The sequence below is a fragment of the Triplophysa dalaica genome, chromosome 24, assembly GCF_015846415.1.
Source record: "Triplophysa dalaica isolate WHDGS20190420 chromosome 24, ASM1584641v1, whole genome shotgun sequence".
NCBI lineage: Eukaryota > Metazoa > Chordata > Actinopteri > Cypriniformes > Nemacheilidae > Triplophysa > Triplophysa dalaica.
Genome location: NC_079565.1, coordinates 913,641 through 931,065, shown reverse-complemented (window position 1 = coordinate 931,065; position 17,425 = coordinate 913,641). Strand labels below are relative to the sequence as shown.

The 17,425-nt window shown below is 40.4% G+C and overlaps 1 protein-coding gene and 1 long non-coding RNA gene across 2 annotated transcripts in view; both read left to right on the top strand.

Moving 5' to 3' along the window:
• Positions 1 to 30: 30 nt before the first annotated feature.
• Positions 31 to 1,334, top strand: LOC130414489 (uncharacterized). Its single transcript, XR_008905615.1, has 3 exons — positions 31 to 131; positions 948 to 1,014; positions 1,214 to 1,334. It is a non-coding gene; the product is annotated as an uncharacterized LOC130414489 (long non-coding RNA).
• Positions 1,335 to 3,022: 1,688 nt separating this feature from the next.
• The window catches only part of nell2a (neural EGFL like 2a), a 59,155-nt gene continuing 44,752 nt past the window's right edge, over positions 3,023 to 17,425 (top strand). The window contains exons 1-5 of the mRNA XM_056740419.1: positions 3,023 to 3,338; positions 3,848 to 3,976; positions 11,002 to 11,152; positions 15,547 to 15,720; positions 15,851 to 15,947. Of these exons, the coding sequence (XP_056596397.1) occupies positions 3,293 to 3,338; positions 3,848 to 3,976; positions 11,002 to 11,152; positions 15,547 to 15,720; positions 15,851 to 15,947 (597 nt within the window). The 5' untranslated portion in view covers positions 3,023 to 3,292. The remainder of the gene's footprint in view (positions 3,339 to 3,847; positions 3,977 to 11,001; positions 11,153 to 15,546; positions 15,721 to 15,850; positions 15,948 to 17,425) is intronic.

Sequence of the window (17,425 nt, the reverse complement as noted above, 5' to 3'; positions counted from 1 at the left end):
TTCGAAGTGTTAATCCATGGACACTTAACGGCTCATGTTACCCACAACTCACCGCGAGAGGGAGGAGTTTAGTGACGCTGCAGTGAATTAATACCACGTAAATAAAAGATTAATTTGCTAAATTAACAAATGTAAGTATACAGTATACATTACATTCAAAATAATAAATGAGTAAATACTTAAATGCAAGGAAGAGCTGTATTTTAATGTTCGTGACAGTTAAGGACAACAGTATCGCCAAGGCAACAACAGCCACTTCCGTTTCGAGTTAGTATGTTCCAGTGCGTGCACTAAGCACTAAAAAGTATATACTTTCCCAAAGCAAAAACAGTACATACTTTAAGAGCGTAGTAAGTAGGCGAATTGGGACAAATTCGTTCTGCGCTTCGATTTTTTACCGGAAGTAGTAGACCATCCGGGAATCTTTGGAATACTATTTTCAACATACTACGATTTTAAACATACTTATTCTACTTTCGAATACTATTAGGACTGATAGATGATTGGAAGGCAGCGTCTGTCATCTCATCTGACAGTTAGATCACGTGGTTTAAATTAACAGTGTTACTCATAAGATTACACGACCTTTTTCTGTCGGTTTATGTTCTAAAAAATAATTAAATATTACAAATAGTCTCCCTGATTTATGTTCAATCATATTAAATAATTTTAAAAACGCTTTAGCGCAACACTGCCGTATGTTTGAGTTTTATTCCACCAGAGGTCAGTGTTGCACAATAATAATAATATGACGCCTTTCACTGTTCATCATGTCTGCAACTATCAAATGTGCTTTATATTGTCATCATTACAGAATGACAGAGATATTCTCACAGGGTCCCATATGATTGTATTATGATTACAATGCTGTTTTGGCACAAACCACAGTTCTGAAAGTGATTTTGCAAGGTTACACAACAGAAAAAAACTGTTTCTGTAACCCACAGTTCAATACTGCAGACGCCAGCAGACGTCCATCAGTCACTCGCGGTGAGAAACAAACCCTCTGCTCAGGTGAGGCGAGATCAAAACACAGGTGCTGCCGCGAGCGACCCTTTATTTATTGCTGAAGCACAGGCTATTGCAGTTTATAAGAAGCATCTGTTATTTTGCTGTTGTTTTTAATAACACAAATGGGAAAAGGAAAAACTGGGACATTTTCGGAGCGTGTTTACGGCATTCTCCTCTCCGATGTCTCTCTTTATTTTTATAGAGTCTCCAGTGGCCGCTGCTGTCTGTAAGAGGATCCGTTCCAGGCCTAGATTGTGTTGGAATGATTTTATTTTCCTGGCACCATGTTTGGAAACGTTTCTTTTGGAAAAGATGGATTTCATGAGCTTTAGTACCGTCAGCCACAACATTACACGCACACACACACGTGATGCTTTATAGATGGTGACATTGAATGACCTCTGACCTCGGTTGTTCTTAAATTAAGTCTGAATATATTCTGAACGTTTCCGTTTGGCATTGCACGTGAGAAATAAAACATACAGGATTGACGTGTTTTATTATCAGTGCATAGAGATTTGATCCTACGTTTAATAAAATACACAACGGCAGACGCTCGTGTCCGATAACCTTTGAATTGCCGTCAATCCGAAACGTTTCTCTCCAGACAATTGCATATGGGTGGACCAGAGATATTAGAAAACTTGCAATAAATTATTCTGTCTGCACATCTCCAACCCACCAGCTGTCTCACATCTGAGGTGATGTTACATTCTCACTTCTCTCATATATTACATGTGGGCAATAGATTCGGTATGGAGATCAGACCCGGCACGGATCTCCGCTGACAGTTTTTATTGAAGACCTGTTTGGTCGTCTTTGAGTCTTCCTTCAGTTATTAAGGGATCCGGTGGGATTATTTGACAACGTGAGATGTTTCACAGACTGCAATGGCGGCTGGGTCTTAGATAAGACTTAACCGGTCATTCAGCAATACCGAACCGGCCACCAGGTCTGAGTAAAGCTCTTCTGTTAACAGCCAAACACCATTTGATGAACTGGGTGGGCTTTGGACAGCACTTGGAGAGGGTTTTCGTTTTATTAAATGTAAGAGAGACATCTAATTCTTTTTTAAATAGCAGAACCCAACGCACCGCAGCTCCTTCACACGTCACAGAGATAGTGAATTGATTGTGTTGTATTTCTGTTGAATAAATGTTTGTTCACTAAAAGGTCATTGGCAGTGTAACAGTCTGTCGTGAAGTGAAGATTCTGGTACGGCGCTCACAGTGTGCCTCACTGATTTCAATGGCTGAAGTGTCTCTGCCCCGTTCAATTCAGAATAGAGCACTCTGGAGAAAAATCAATTCACAGTCTCCAAAACGTTTCGACCGAGCTGGACCGCTGCACACCGGCTCAAGAGAACTACACCAATGCCATGCATTACTCAAACCACCGGTTAAAACTAATCCGGTACATGCCTTTGTTAAAACAACATTGAATCTCTGTTCTGCTTTATATTCAGGCCAGGAAGAGAATGCCAGCGTTGAGAACATCCATTCACCGCACAGAGAGAGCAAAAATATAAATGATAAATAAGCAGTTAAATAGGTTTTGTGATAAAGCGACATTTCTAGGTCATTCCTTTATGAGAAGAAATCTAAAGCCATATGTTTGAAGTTGAAGCACCTTGTTGACGTATTGGCTAAAAAACATTAAAGTATATAAAAATATAGAAATAATACACATTTTATATAAATCTAACAAAAAAATTAAACAGTTATTAATTAATATCTTACTACTGTTACAAAAAATAAATAAAGTATACTGCTTCACTGATGATGTTTACTTTTACATACAGCGAACATAAACCCCTAAACGCGTTAGTGAGGCGTCCAAAATCTCGATGTCATCCCGTTTGACGCGTCTCATGCTCTCTCGCGTCGCGTCCAAATTCGCGTAGCGCGTCGAATGTATGGAAAGCCAGTTCGCCACCAGGGGGATTACGCGCTCCATCTCTCCATCCTCTCTCTCTCTCTCTCTCTCTCTCTCTCTCTCTCTCCTCATATGTGTGTAAGTCAAGGGGAAGCTGGTTTTCTTGCGCTGAGCAGAAGCTGGCTGTTGGATCGGATCTGCAGTCGATGCGCGGCGGTGCGCACTAACCACCTGTACCGTATCTTTCTTCGGATTATTCTCTGGCGTTCACAGAATCTAATGATGCCGTTCTCATGCTCTCATCCTTTGGGAATGTTTAAATGAAGAAAAGCCCCGTTTTACATGTGACCGTTTCTGTGCGCCTTTTCGGGGACTGTTACAACATGGACTAATTGTACTCATCACCATGGGATTATTGCAGTTGTTTCTTGCGTTATTTTGCGTGGCGGCAGGTAGGCTGACATACGGCCATCAGTTTTTCTGTGTCGAGACGTTGATTTTTAATAGAGATGTGTGTTTAAGTGCTTTCTTTAAAGCCCTGCAGCTCTACGCGTCTGTGATCGCTGTTGTATTGATGCGCGTTCACTGACAGTACAGAAGATGCGCTGCGAAGTGTTGCATGTTTCTTTTACGCGAGGAATATGTTCGCATGTTTGGACGCCATTCGTTGTGCTTGTTATATCTTTTACAATAATCACATTAACATGTTAAATCAAGCCAACGAGGTTTTCTTGGGAACCCTGGAAATGATTCAAACTTAAATAGTCAGAGAGAGTTATTAAAATGTCTATGGTTGATATACATTATTCTAGTCTTCTTGTTCCTTGTCAGTGCAACCCTTTTAATAAATCAAGGTCATGGACATACATTGACACATTATGTAGAAAGGTTGAATATCTCACCTGAAAACTGCAGACATGATTTCTGTTGTAATGATCTTTATATCGTGATTGTGTTGAAGTTGCTGCGTATGGAGTGGATCCAGCTGTTCGGATCAGCGTGTTCCAGGAGTTCAGCCCAGCAGATGGTTTTGCTGGAGTAACGCAGGTGCAGGGCTTTCACGATGACACCAGAGCTTTCCTTTTCCAAGGTAAAACCAACTCAACTTCTCCGTGCCATATGGCTGTCAATCATAAAACAAAGTGGGACAGAATGCTGGTTATTGTAGCCACAATATTGATTTTGGTATTGACTGTTGGCCGCAGGTGTCCTCTGAGATCTCAACTCCTTGCTATACAGTAATAATGCTTCTACCTAAATTGACAGTCAAGTATTGTAGTTGCATTGCATCTGAATGCCTTTTGGAGGGTTGTAGACTGTTTAAATGCTGAAACATGTGTTTGTGAAGTACGTTTTCTATGTAAAAAACATCCACCAACGTCTCTAACGCAACAGCTGCAGAAGTGTGTTTGTTTGTGTCTCCTCTCCAAGGGCTGAATGGACCCTCAAGGGGCCTCTGACTATTGAGAGCCTCTTTGGAAACAAAAGGGGGCCGTGGTTCTTTATTGAAAGAGATGCGGAAGAATAATAGGACACATAATCAGATTAGTCCTATGACAATTCACCGAAAATCTCCAGTGAATTTTAGTATTGACAAATAACGGCCTATTTAAAAATGTTATGAGGCAACAAGTCGCAACGTTTGGACATTGTGAGTTTAGCAATTCAGAGTTTGGTTTTGTGAGTTCGCTTTGACAGTGCAGTTGTTCCAATGAGGAATATACAGCTGGAATAAACACAGTGACTGCAGTTGTGTAACTTTTAACTGGAGTGCATGGTGCAATCCGTGAGTTACGCAATAAGTGTTTATACTTCTGTCCTGAAACCGTTTTGCAGAAGTCTTGTTGGAAGTCTACACGGCGCAATTTTTACTTAAAAACACACATCGCCAACTACTATTCTGGGATAAAAAATAAAGCACTTTTGTTGTTTTTTATGGCTGTTCAACGATTAATCGCGATTAATCGCATCCAGAATAAAAATGTGCGTTTACATAATATGTACATTACATAGTACTGTGCATATAAATTTTGTCTTTATAAACGCACGAACATGTATACAATCATGAAAAATATACAAATTATCATAATACATATAATAAAAAATAACAATAATTATTATATTAATCAATTATAATAAATATTGCCTATACATTTTTATTTACATTTTTAATTTCATTATAATTTATATTTAAATATATAAATGCAAATATTTCCTAATATTTGTGCACAGTACACACACATACAGTATATGATGTAAACACAAAGTTTTATTCTGGATGCGATTAATCGTGATTAATCATTGAACAGCTGGTACAACAAAGATAGAAATAGTTTCTTATCAACTCAAAAAAGGTGCTTTTATTGAACATTAACGTTGTGAAATGCGAACTTCTGTACCGCTAATAGCAAGCAATAGTAAAGTCATGATTCTTTTACAAAGCATTTCTAGGTTTTAGAAGGTTGTTGTGATTTCTGCCGTAGTCTCGCATGTGTCTCGGCTCACCTGAGCTCATTAGATCTGAGATCAGACGCTTTGCCATCGGCCAGAAGAGAATGGAAGACAGATAATGTGATTTAATCAATTCACTCGTTTTATCTCTCTCTCTCCGTCTGTGAAGACGGTGTGTCTTTGTCTCCATGCCTTTTTTAACATGCATAAACATTCCCTCCAGACTTTTATTGTTGCTGGAAATCATCTCGGATGTTTGCACACCTACACAGTAAACTCCCGGCGTGTTCATAGTGGCATCATTACAGACATTACCGGGTGTATTTCTTGTCGGAGAGCCGGTGAAAAACGCTCTAAGTGACACTGGGTAGGCCATCGAGAGCAGCGGGTAAAATCTGAGAGCCGCGGGCTGTAGCGTCCTCCTCTAATTGGGACAGCAGGGCATTCAGCTGCAGCGAGTCTGAGATTTACACCAGAGAACGGATGTTTGTGTGTCTGCTGCCGGTTTAGAGATGATGCGCCTCGCAACGATTTTACGTTGGTGAATCTTAAACACGGCGAGATGAATGTTTCACTGGGCAGAAGTTGCTTTTGTCACAGCACAGGAGATTTGATAGAGACGTTAATTGGGCGTAGAAGAAAAACGTCAGGCTTGATTTTATCCAGCTGGAATTGATCGTGTTGTGAAAAGCGTCTCTCTATATGACTCTCTTTGGATTCATGGAAACAGATGCATTCTTTGTAACCGGGAGTTTGTGTTGGGAATGTAAACAGCATTGATGTCGATTTGATTTTAACTTTGTAGAAAATAGACAAAGCATGTCATTTCTTGTGTCTTTACAGTTTCATGTTTTACAAGATTACGAAAAGCGCTTTAGAAGTAAAACTAACTAGCGTTTCTTTGATCGATGTTGAAAGATGATTCAAAAGAAAGGTTTGAGTTCGTATCGACGTCTGTTTGGTATCTTTAGCAAATCTGAACACCGTATGAGACGTTGATGAGAAACTCCTGGTTTGGCCTTTTTCACAGGATTCAAATCTGAAAACATTCTTCAAGTCTTTTTTTCAAGACTTCAAGTCGCCTTAGATCTCGTTGGTGATTCGCCGATGTGTTTATGTCGTCGTGAAAGATTCATCGTGTGTAGTTCTTCGACCCGTGTGAGCTCAGGGGACGTGAGATGTGTCCACTCTCGTTTCAAAGTCTCCGAGCCACCCAGCTGTCTGGGAGACGGGTCTGAACCGCAGACGGGGGTTGCGGAGCGTCCCAGCGGAACTGAAGGTGCCCTTGACCAGCCACTGGATTCTCTTCTGGAGGAGAAACTCCTCGGCGTATGTGACAGCGCTGTCATCCGCTGTCAGAGCTTCTGGAAAGATGTTCTGCTTTTATTATTAATGCATGGCAGTATCACAGAGGAGATTCTGCTCAGCTGGTGTTTTACATTTGAGCTTAGCTGAACTCGCAAGCACAGAACGCATAGAGATCTTCAATAATATTGACTATTGATCGCAGACTTGACAAATCTGAGCTCACTTTGAGACACTGTTGACGTCTCTTCTCAAACTCTAATGACGTTTCTGAGACGTCTGAGTCTTTTTCTAAGGAGAAAGATCTGAGACGCAGACGAGACTTAAGCTCTCCATTTGCTCTCCGTTGAATCTCATTGATGTCAAGTGCGGTTGTCACGATTATAGAATTTGGCTGACGATTAATTGCCTAGTAAATAATTGCGATTATGGCAACTAATAATCTGTTTAAAGGCTTTTACAATTACAACGATTAATTACAAATAACAAAGAAATGTGAAAATTCTGTAAATAACTATCAACATCCCCTATAAAGTGACCCTAACAGTAAATACTGAGATGTGAGGATGATGTCGTCTTATACACAGCAAAAATGAGAGAAAGGTCAAACTAAATTCAAGTTTATTTTTCTCACCCCATTGGCAGATTTTGTTGCTTGTTTTTACCATAAACTTACTATAAGTTACCATAAACTTATTATAAGTTTCTCCTTAAAAATAAACTAAATATCTTTGGTCACCTTTCTTGTCAAGAAATTGCATCTTGATTTAGGAATGTTTAGATATTTGTACTACAAAAAAAGACAAAAACACGTAGTAGGAACGTCGTTTTTTGCAGTGTAGATGCAGCAAATCTGGAATCACTTTAATAAAACTAATAACCACAAAAAATACAAATCCGATACAACTTGAATGATGAAGAAATGTCATTCGAACGTAACAGTGAGTGGAGATCAAGGACGGTGGATGTAAAATTCTTTAGTTTTCTAATGATTATTTACAATAATTGCGGTTATCTGAAATAATTGCGATTATGTCAGACAATTGGGATGAGACGATTATTTATTTATTGTGACTGCCCAATGAATCGAGATATTAAAGAGATCTCATCTGTGATTTTTCTTTCTTATATGGACTTTAAGGCCTTAACATGCACGACTGCATGCGAAATCACAAGGCATCTATGCGACGCATGCTTATATTGCATTACGAATTGCGTCCCGACAAGCAGCGCCGTGTGAAACGGAGTTTGCATGGCTTGAAGCGGATGCGCTCGAGTGTCTCGGCCCAGAAATATCTGAGAAATCTCTGTTTCTATTTTAGGAGCTTCAGATCATTTTATGTTTATGGCTCTCAGCCAGGTGTGTGTTTTAAAACCAGCGGTAATAAAATACTGAAGGATGTGGAAATTGAGAGCCTGTTTACCCGCGGGGAAAACCAACATCCGTTCTGATGCATCCGAGCGCTCCTTTGTTCTAAAGCATCGAATCTGTCCTGCGGATAAGATTAAGACCGGCGCGCTGATTCCAGTGCAGGACCCTGAGAGAACTGCTTCTCAGGTTTCTCATGATGCTCCTGAAGCGTTTGACTTCTCTCGTTGTTTTTTAAAGAACCATGCGGCGCACATATTGTTTTTCACAGCTGAATATTATGATGAGCACGTTATCAGGATAGTACATGTGGTTGAAAACCTCTTTCTTCAATTGAACGCATCAGAAGATATTTCGAGAAATGTCTGGGTGGTTTTGTGTTCGTACATCCGAAGTCTGTGTTATTTGGTTATCAACATCCTTCGTAATGTTGTTCTTTTAGAGGGATTGATAAAATCGGTTTCCCAATAGTCAGCTTTGGAGCGACATGAGGACGAGTCAATCCTGACAGAACCTTCGTTTTTAACTCAACTGTTCCTCTTAGTCATTGACTAGCAGGGGGGCGAGGCAGCGACCCTCGTTGTCACACACAGCCCAGATGTCTTTCCGCTGCTCAGAGAAATCAGCACTAAATCATTTGAAAGATTCACCTCTGCTCGCTCGAGCGCCTCGCATTAGATCCGAGCGCTCTCTGTAACGAGAAACGCAGGCCGGCGAGAGCAGGTGGTCGCCCTCCCCGCGTCTCCTGCAGAGGAACTATTGATTCAAACGCACTGCGGCTGACCTGCCGAGGAAATCATCGACCGTCCGTCTGAGTCGGGTGTGGTCGGAGCCGTATGTGGCGAGCCGTTTCTATGGAGACCCGGGGTTTGGCAACAGGCGGAGGAAATCCCGAGCATCAAAGTCTCTCCCGCGGAGACCCGGTCGAGTTTGAGTGATGAAAGAGCCGCCTCTCATCTAGCTTAAGAGGGTTCGAGCGGGACACGGCGGCCCCGCTGGGAATTAAAGGGCAACGGCGGGGAACAAAAACACGATACTTTCCGGTTACTTGGATTGAGATAATCGCACCGCAATTAAGTCGCGATTTTCCCGGCGGTTTCAAAGCGCAAATATTAATTCACAATGCATTATTAATGAATTAAATAACAGAAACGTTTGGCTGGGGTTTGAGGTGTCCGGTACCCATAAGAATGACAAATCACAGATCTCTTTAATAACTCATTTTTTTCTCATAGACATGAAGGTTAATGGAAAGTGATGGAAACGTTTACTTAAAGGGACAGTCACCCAAAAATTAAAATGCTGTCATCACTTACTCGCCCTCAGATTGTTCCAAACTTGTTTTAATTAATTTGTTCTGCGGAACACAAAGGAAGATATTTAGATAAATGACATTGTTGACTGGTAGGAAAAATTGGTAGTCAAAGGTGCTCCAGAACTGTTTGCTTAACAAAATTCTTTAAATATCTTGTTTTGTGTTCAACAGAACAAAAAAAATATATAATAGTTTAAGGCCTTAACATTCTACCGTGGTAGTAACTGATGTCCCAGACCTGAAATCTGCAAACATTCTACTAAATATCTTTCAGAACAAAGAAATGTTTACAGGTTTGGAGCAACTCAAGGGTGAGTAAATGATGACAGAATTTTTCATTTTGAGTGAACTTTCCCTTTAAGTCTCATCCATGTCTCAGATATTTCTCCTGAGAAAAAGAGTCAGAAACCTGACTAACGTGTCTGTCATAAGAGTTTGAGAAGAGATGTCAACAATGTGTCAAACTGAGCTCAGATTTTTCTCGTCTCTACTCAAAAGTCAATATTACTGAAGATCTCGAGATGAACTCAAACATTTCTCATCACATTGATGTATTCAAGCAATCATCTCAATAGTTTGTTTTTTTATTTGCGAAGAAACATCTGAGACTAAGTTGATACTTAAATGAAACACAACTGAGATATCCATCAAATCTCATGAGCCATGGATGAGAAATATCTCAAAATAACATTTTCCTCTGAAAATAATTCATTAGATTCTTACCGAAAGTTTTAATGGAGACCAAATCGAGTCTCTGTAAAGAGAAAGACCCGAGAGATCTCCTCCAGGAGACGTCTCAACTATCTCTCAAATTCTACATTTTCCAAAAAAACAAAGATTGCAGAATTCCATACGAACTCAAAAATTTCTCATGAAATGTGCAAATGATCTCCGTTACACAATCCACTTTATATTCAGTACACTTTAACGTAAACCGACTATTTAGTAACTGTATACCTCCAAAAGGTATTTTAAGAAACATTGAAGACGATATTGATACTTCAGTGAAGTATAATTGAGAGGATCATCAGTAAAACAGATCAAATGTTCCTCACGGCGGTGAATCATCACGTTTATGATGGCAGAATGGAAACGCTTCTCTGTGGAAGATGGTCCACGTGTCTTCATTAGACACTCTTGTGTGAATATTGTAAGTGTGTCACGGGCTCCCGCTGCAGCGTCTCAGATGTTTGATGCGATTGCTTCGGAGAGATCTGATCATTTATTGATGCCTCCATTAAAGAGCGTCAGACACGTGTTTGTGGAGGCGGAACCGTACAAGCCTGCGAACACACTTTTCCATCAGTCGTAGAAATGATTGTGTATCCGTCAGACGGAGAGTTAATAACGGAAGACTGTAAACATCATCTCACGATTTTGATATTACTTGTAGGTTTTTGATTAAGACTCGCGTGTTCGCTGCTCATTTGACTGAAATTTCAATTTTCAATGTCAGCTTATGTGTGTGCCGTTCTTCACAATACACAGAAACGCCGTGTTCTCCCAAACCTACTTTAATATGCATTACTGGATTATGATGATTTGTGTTTTGTTATTTGTGCACAGTGTTGTGTTTATCTCTGTTTGACAGCTGTCTGAGAGAGATGATGAGGCTGTGTGACTCTGTGATTGTCTGCGTGTTCATGTCGAACGTTGATGAATTTGTTTGTCGCAGGCTCGTCCCGAAGCGTCAGGGTCCCGGATGACGCCGCAGCTCACATGCTTCAGAAACTCAGAGGAAAGAGCGAATTCACCATCGCACTGACGCTCAAACAGGACAAACTCAATTCTGGAGTCATACTGTCCATCCATCGAGGAGAACAAAGGTGAGATCACACACAAACACACACATACACAGATGCATACACACAGATGCATATACACACACGACGCACAAACACACACACAGATGCATGCTTGCATACAAACCTTCTGTCTGTCTCGCACACAGACACACACATACACATAGATGCATACTTGGAGACGTTCTCTCTCTATCTCTCTCTCTCTCTCTCTCTCTATTTCACTCCCTCACTCACTTACCTCACACACACACATAGATGCACACTTGCAGACATTCTCTCTCTCTCTCTCACTCACTCACTCACTCACTAACCTCACACACACACACACACACACACCATATATCTGTTGGTCACAGTTAATGTTCACACAAATGCTCATTATACAGTTCAGTGAAGTGGGAAGGTCACAGTTTCACAGAGGTGTGTATATACATTACATTATATTTATATTTATGCAAAGAGGCTTTTATACTTTGCATGAAGTGACTTACAGGCCTGTTATGCTTGGTGTTTATTAACAGTAGATGCATTCACTGAGATTCAGCTCATGTGTGTCCCTGACATCACAACACAGATCTAACATGACGACTTTACCAAAATGCTTCATGAGACGAAGAGGTCTTGCATTGACATTTATAATATTCATTTGTCTTTAGTAACAGAAGACGAGGGAAACGTTTTCTTCTCTCATCCAATAACTGATAAATGTATTTAGTTTTAATTTGCTTGATTATATGAATAGTTGCTTTGTATATTTTCTGTGTACTTTTGTGTTTTGTTGCCATGTTTGACCCACCGGATAAGAAGCACAGCTGTGTAGAACCATTAGAATGATGCCTCACAGTCTTTGCTTTTAATTTCTTAATATATGGTAAAGGAAGATGAATTAAGAGGAGAATGATTTCCCCGGAGTAGCTTTCGTCTGTCCGGTTGAGGTTAGACCGTCGAGTGGCAGTGAGCTCAGTGTTGTTTCCCTGTGGCCGTGCAGATCATCATTAACTTCTGTCTGTGCTGCGGCCACGTCTGCCCGTCCCTGAAGACTGATTAGAAGTTTCTTTCTCTCACGGCTGAAAGTGAGAGCAGCGCTCAGCAGAAATGATAAAAAGTCTCTCGTGTTCACGAGTAAGACTATTTAAACATCTTCAACTCGATATAAAAAGTAACTCAAGACCTGCCGGACATTTTTTTTGAGAGCCATTATGTTTAGTTTCCATTTATAAGTGTGTAACTGGTTTTATTAAAGACCCAAGAAACAAAAATACATTCAACATTTAAGGCCACGTTTACACAATTTGCTTTTAAAAAAGTTATCAAAACAGCGTTTACATGGATCCAGGAAAACAGATGAAAACGCTGTAGTATGCACGCTAGGCCAGTGAGTAGTGATGTTGTTGTGTAAAGAAACAGGACTTGCCTTGGCACACAAACATGCACAGTTATAAAGCAAAAGTGCTTTTTAATTCCGTTGGTTTGACGTATATGTGTGTTTAAAGTCTGGTGAATGTAAATAGTGTGTCTACGCTGCTCTTATTGGTGCAGAAAATCCACATTTCGCTGGGGACACGTTAATACATAGTCGAGCATCGAGCGATTACACTACGGGAAGCCGCCATATTGTTTTGGCTATACTCGCACGACTGAACACGTAAGATGCATGCACGTGACGTCATCATTTTGCGGAAGTCAATGGGGTTCATTCTTCAAAATATCTAGTGTTCTGAAGGAAAAAATAACCTCATACAGGTTTAAAATGACACGAAGATGAATAAATGATTCTACAACTTGACTATCTTGGTCGTGTCAGTAATATTATTGTGTGTATTTGTGATGAAACCGTATTTTTCCGTTGGTCTCAAAATCTTGGATCTTTGGGATTTTTCTGCATCCGTTTGGGCTCATATCTGGATCTGAATTCAGGCCGATTCTCCAGCGAAGCTCCACTTTTATTGCACTCAATTTCCAGGCGAGATGCTTTATAGAGTCAGGAAGAGGAGGAGGTTTCAGGCTCTGTGCATCAAGTGTACTTTGTAGATAAAGGTCCTCGCACTCCCTTCCTTTTCAATAGAAACAGCGTGTGTTATAACAAGGCGAAGACAACAGCACCACTGGGGCGTCCTCGCTGTAATTGTGCTCGCTGAACTGCATTTATGAACTCGACGCATAATAGCGACTTCGCCAAAGATGTTAATTGCATTGTACGGCGGGTCGATGAAGCAGGTGGGTTTGACGCGGGCCGACGCGGATGCTATTGATATTCTCTTTCTTTGCAGCCACGCTAGAAGTGCACGGCGATGGGAAGAGAACTCATTACGTCCGTGTTTGTAGATAAATCAAAACCTGCGTATCTGTAATTGGCTTCTGCGGAATAATGCGATGGTGTGTGAGGGATTTTTGTGTGAATGGAGGAAATAAAAATTGCTGGACATCTGATGAGTTTGCTGGCAGCTTTGACCCATTAATGTTTCTCCTTTGAGTAAAACTAACCGGCAGAGCGCATGAATTGTAGTGCCAAAGTGCTTTAACTCGTCTTTATCTGCGTCGCTGCACTACACAATAAATGATGCTGTAGCTTCAGGTGCGAGTTTGAGTTTTAATTCATTTTAAATGATCCAAGTTTTAGTATTTACTAGAGTAAACTGTACATTGTGGTACATTCTGGTAGTTACAGCACATTGTTAATATAGATTGGATTGTTCTTTATTAATTTATATGTCACAGCAGCACATACCAGACGATATATTATAAGTAAACAAACTAATAGAAAAAATTTAATAAGAAAAATAATGTTTTTTATTGTTTTATTGTGTTAGTTAGCTGTATTTGTTGTTATTATTGCTTTAATCAAAACAAACCAGCTGCATTTTGATTGATATTAATTGGAACGCACAATGAAAAACTATCTAATTTTGGAACCAAACTCAACAAGGTTTTAACAAAGCCAGAAATACTGTTCATTACCTATTCACCGTGTTATAATTTAATAATTAATTTAATTAATTCCGACTGTCAGTGGATTCAATAATTTTGTCGACTGAATCACACGCTCTGCTGATGTTACACATTCATTTCAAATTGTTTATTTTTTGTTATTTGTTGAAATTGAGAAAAGCTACGAAAAATGTGTAGTTGTGTTTTTTTTCATAATGGTTAAATTAGCATGCGGTTTCTTCTGTGCTTTTAATTGTTAATGTTCATAAAATGTGTTTCATGTGTAGGCGGTGCAGACGCTTCGAGATTAAATTGCTTAGATGACAGAGGTTAGGATTGTGCAGTTCATCGCACTTAATCAATAATGGAGGAACAAAAAAATACTTGGGTAAACCTTATTCTGTTTTGCAAGGATCGTTTCGTTATAAAATCACAAATTCATGTATTTTTATTTTATACACTTTTTTTACTGAATCCACTGTTTGAAAAACAAATTAATTAATTTATCTATTTTATTTGTTTCAATAAATACATGTTGTTTCCAAAGTCAATGTAAAGTCATGTTAAATAATTGTGTTCTCAATATCGGCCAATTGTGACAATTTGTGTAATATTCAAGCAGTATTACTTGTAAGAGAATTTATTGATTTATTGTTTTTGAGTTATCATTACTTAATTTTCATGAACTGTGTTTATTGTTCTCCTGTCATACTGTAGTTTGTTACTGTGTATTGTTTATTGTTATTATTCATCATGGTTTGTCCTTTATAGTATGTTGCTTGTCTTTAGGTCTTTCTTGAGAGGAATGAACACAATAAGTAAAGATCTTGAGTGGGTCACGGGACGCTTTTCTAGTTAAATAACTTCGTATTCTTTCAGTCCCTTTAATTCTTTCAATAAAAGTTCTGGGGGTTATCTTTTATTTGTGGAGCATGGCTTCCTCTAGACGTCTCATATGGACTGCGGTCAGCTCCGGTGTGTTTGTGTGCCGGGATGGACATCTCTGGGGATATTGTTATGGAGGGTGTTTGGAAAGGTAGATGGAGGAATTTCAGGTGGTCGGAGACGTGTGCGGGTCTCTCCCGCTGCTCTGCCTCCGGGCGGGAATTCTGCACGCTTTATTTGCGGATGCTGCAGAATTTTGCAGCTCTGCTCTTCTTCTAATGGCCTGTTCTTCTGTGAGACATCCAGCTGTGACCTCTGCCAGCGCTGTCATGCTTACCAAGAACAAATTATAAAGAGACTCTTAGAAATGTGACTGACACTCATGCAAAATTCATCATCACAGTGCTAAAGTGAAGGGATGGTTGCCAAGGTGTTGATAGGCAGTTGCTAAGGTGTTCTGATGTTTTGTTTGACAAATTGCTGCATATATATATGGTATTTTAGTCTTTTTGCTTTGATTTTATTGAACTCTTGCTCTCTTCATTTCTCTCTCTCTCTCTCACTTTCCCTCTCTCTCTCTCTCTCTCTCTCTCTCTCTCCAGGTTGTTAGAGTTAGAGAGCAGCGGTCAGAAGAGCGAGGTGCGTCTTCACTTCCAGGTTAAAGGTCAACAGACGCACACTGAGATTTTGCCCTACGTGCTCGCAGACAACCAATGGCACAAAGTGTCGGTGACCATCAGCGCTTCACATGTTGTGCTCTTTGTGGACTGCAACAGGTACATCACTTAGTAGTGTGTATTACTGATGTCTTGAGTCATGTTAAATCCCACAACCAGTTGTTTTTCTGGAAGTTTAACAAGAAAACGGTTCATAAAAGAGCAATGTGCGCATGGCTTTTCTCTTCAGAATCTACGAGCGAGTCGTGCCGATTCCTCTCATGGAAATACCAGAAGACGCCTTGTTCTGGGTCGGCCAGAGGAACAGCGCTCACGGTCTGTTTAAGGTATCCAAAAAGTTTGCCAGCACTATAATGGACGTTAGACGTTATAACGAAGAGCACATGTGCTCCTCTCCTATATAGCACACATAGTTTAACTAATACATAGTTTGCTCATCTGCAATACGTCTCGGAGACGTCTGAACATCTGTAATACGTCTGCCAAAGATCTGGAGATCTGGACAACATCTGCTGTGTAAAAACATCTGCTAAACATCTTAGATAGAGCAGTTTTACGTACATTCTAAATCATGAACATCTTAAAGACGTCTTCTAGATGTCTACATGACATTTAATGGCAGAAGTCTCAGAGACGTATTGCAGCTGAGAAACTATGAATTTCAGATGTTTTCCAGATGTAAATGCAGTTTCTACTCTGTAGTTTGCGCATACAAATCACATATATTTGCGGATCTGTTTTGCGCACATCGTGTTCAAGATGATGTCAAATGGGTTCACTTTCATTTTTTCTCCTGGAACACTAAGAGAATCCTCTCCGAGCAGAATGCATTAAATCTAATAGACCACTGGAGTGGCCGTTTGCTCTTAATGAGAAATATTGATGTACGCTTTCAGATCAAAGGCACTATTACTCTTCGATTAACAACGATTCCACGCTTCCCTTTAATTTAACCAATCGCAGCGAGAGTGTGTGCGCGTTACTTGGCGGCGAAAGTAAATCACAATCCCAGTTCCTCTGAATACCGAGCGCTCACCTCGATCTCTCTCTCATTGCCGACCGCAGAAACCGGCATCGCCTTTTGAATTTATGGCTGGAAAATTGAAGAGGCAAGACAATTTCGAAAACAATTTCTCATAAGTCACGGCGCTCCACTCCTGCGAGGGCCAAAATAAACGCTTTCCGGGGGAGCGAGACCTGCCAGGTTGCCGTGGTTACAGAGCGTCTACCCGCGATGCCGCCGAGCGCCGCGTGGCCAAAGGACGGAGGCCGACCAAATTAAGACACATATGAAACAAATTCAATCTGTATCTGGTTGTTACGCTTATCAGAGCGGCCGCCACCGTTATTACGCTTCTGCCACCCACATCATTTCTTCTTTCCAATGCATATTATGTTCAATTACCAGCGAGCGTGGCCTGGCCCACCTCCTATTAAACCCGTGTGCGCACTGCCGGCTCGGATCGCCATGCTTGCATTCGGAGACGAGTCTCATCTGAGCTGCGTTCGGAGAGGAGGCGCGAACTACTTCACAGGGTTGTGGTTGCAGCGGCGTGTGCAAAGATGCGGGCTGACGTGTTTCCAAGATTTAAAGCGGTCGTGCTCCTGAGTTTATTTTTGACAACGTTTTACACATGTTTATTCGATCATATTGATTTTACCGCAACTTAAAATGTCAATGTTTCACAAACAACTGAGACTGAGAACTTCGACACCCCCTTCAAAAACATTCAGCATCACCCAAGATTTTTGTTTGTTCTTTCATAGATTTGAAGGGGGTGTCGAAGTTCTCAGTCTCAGTTGT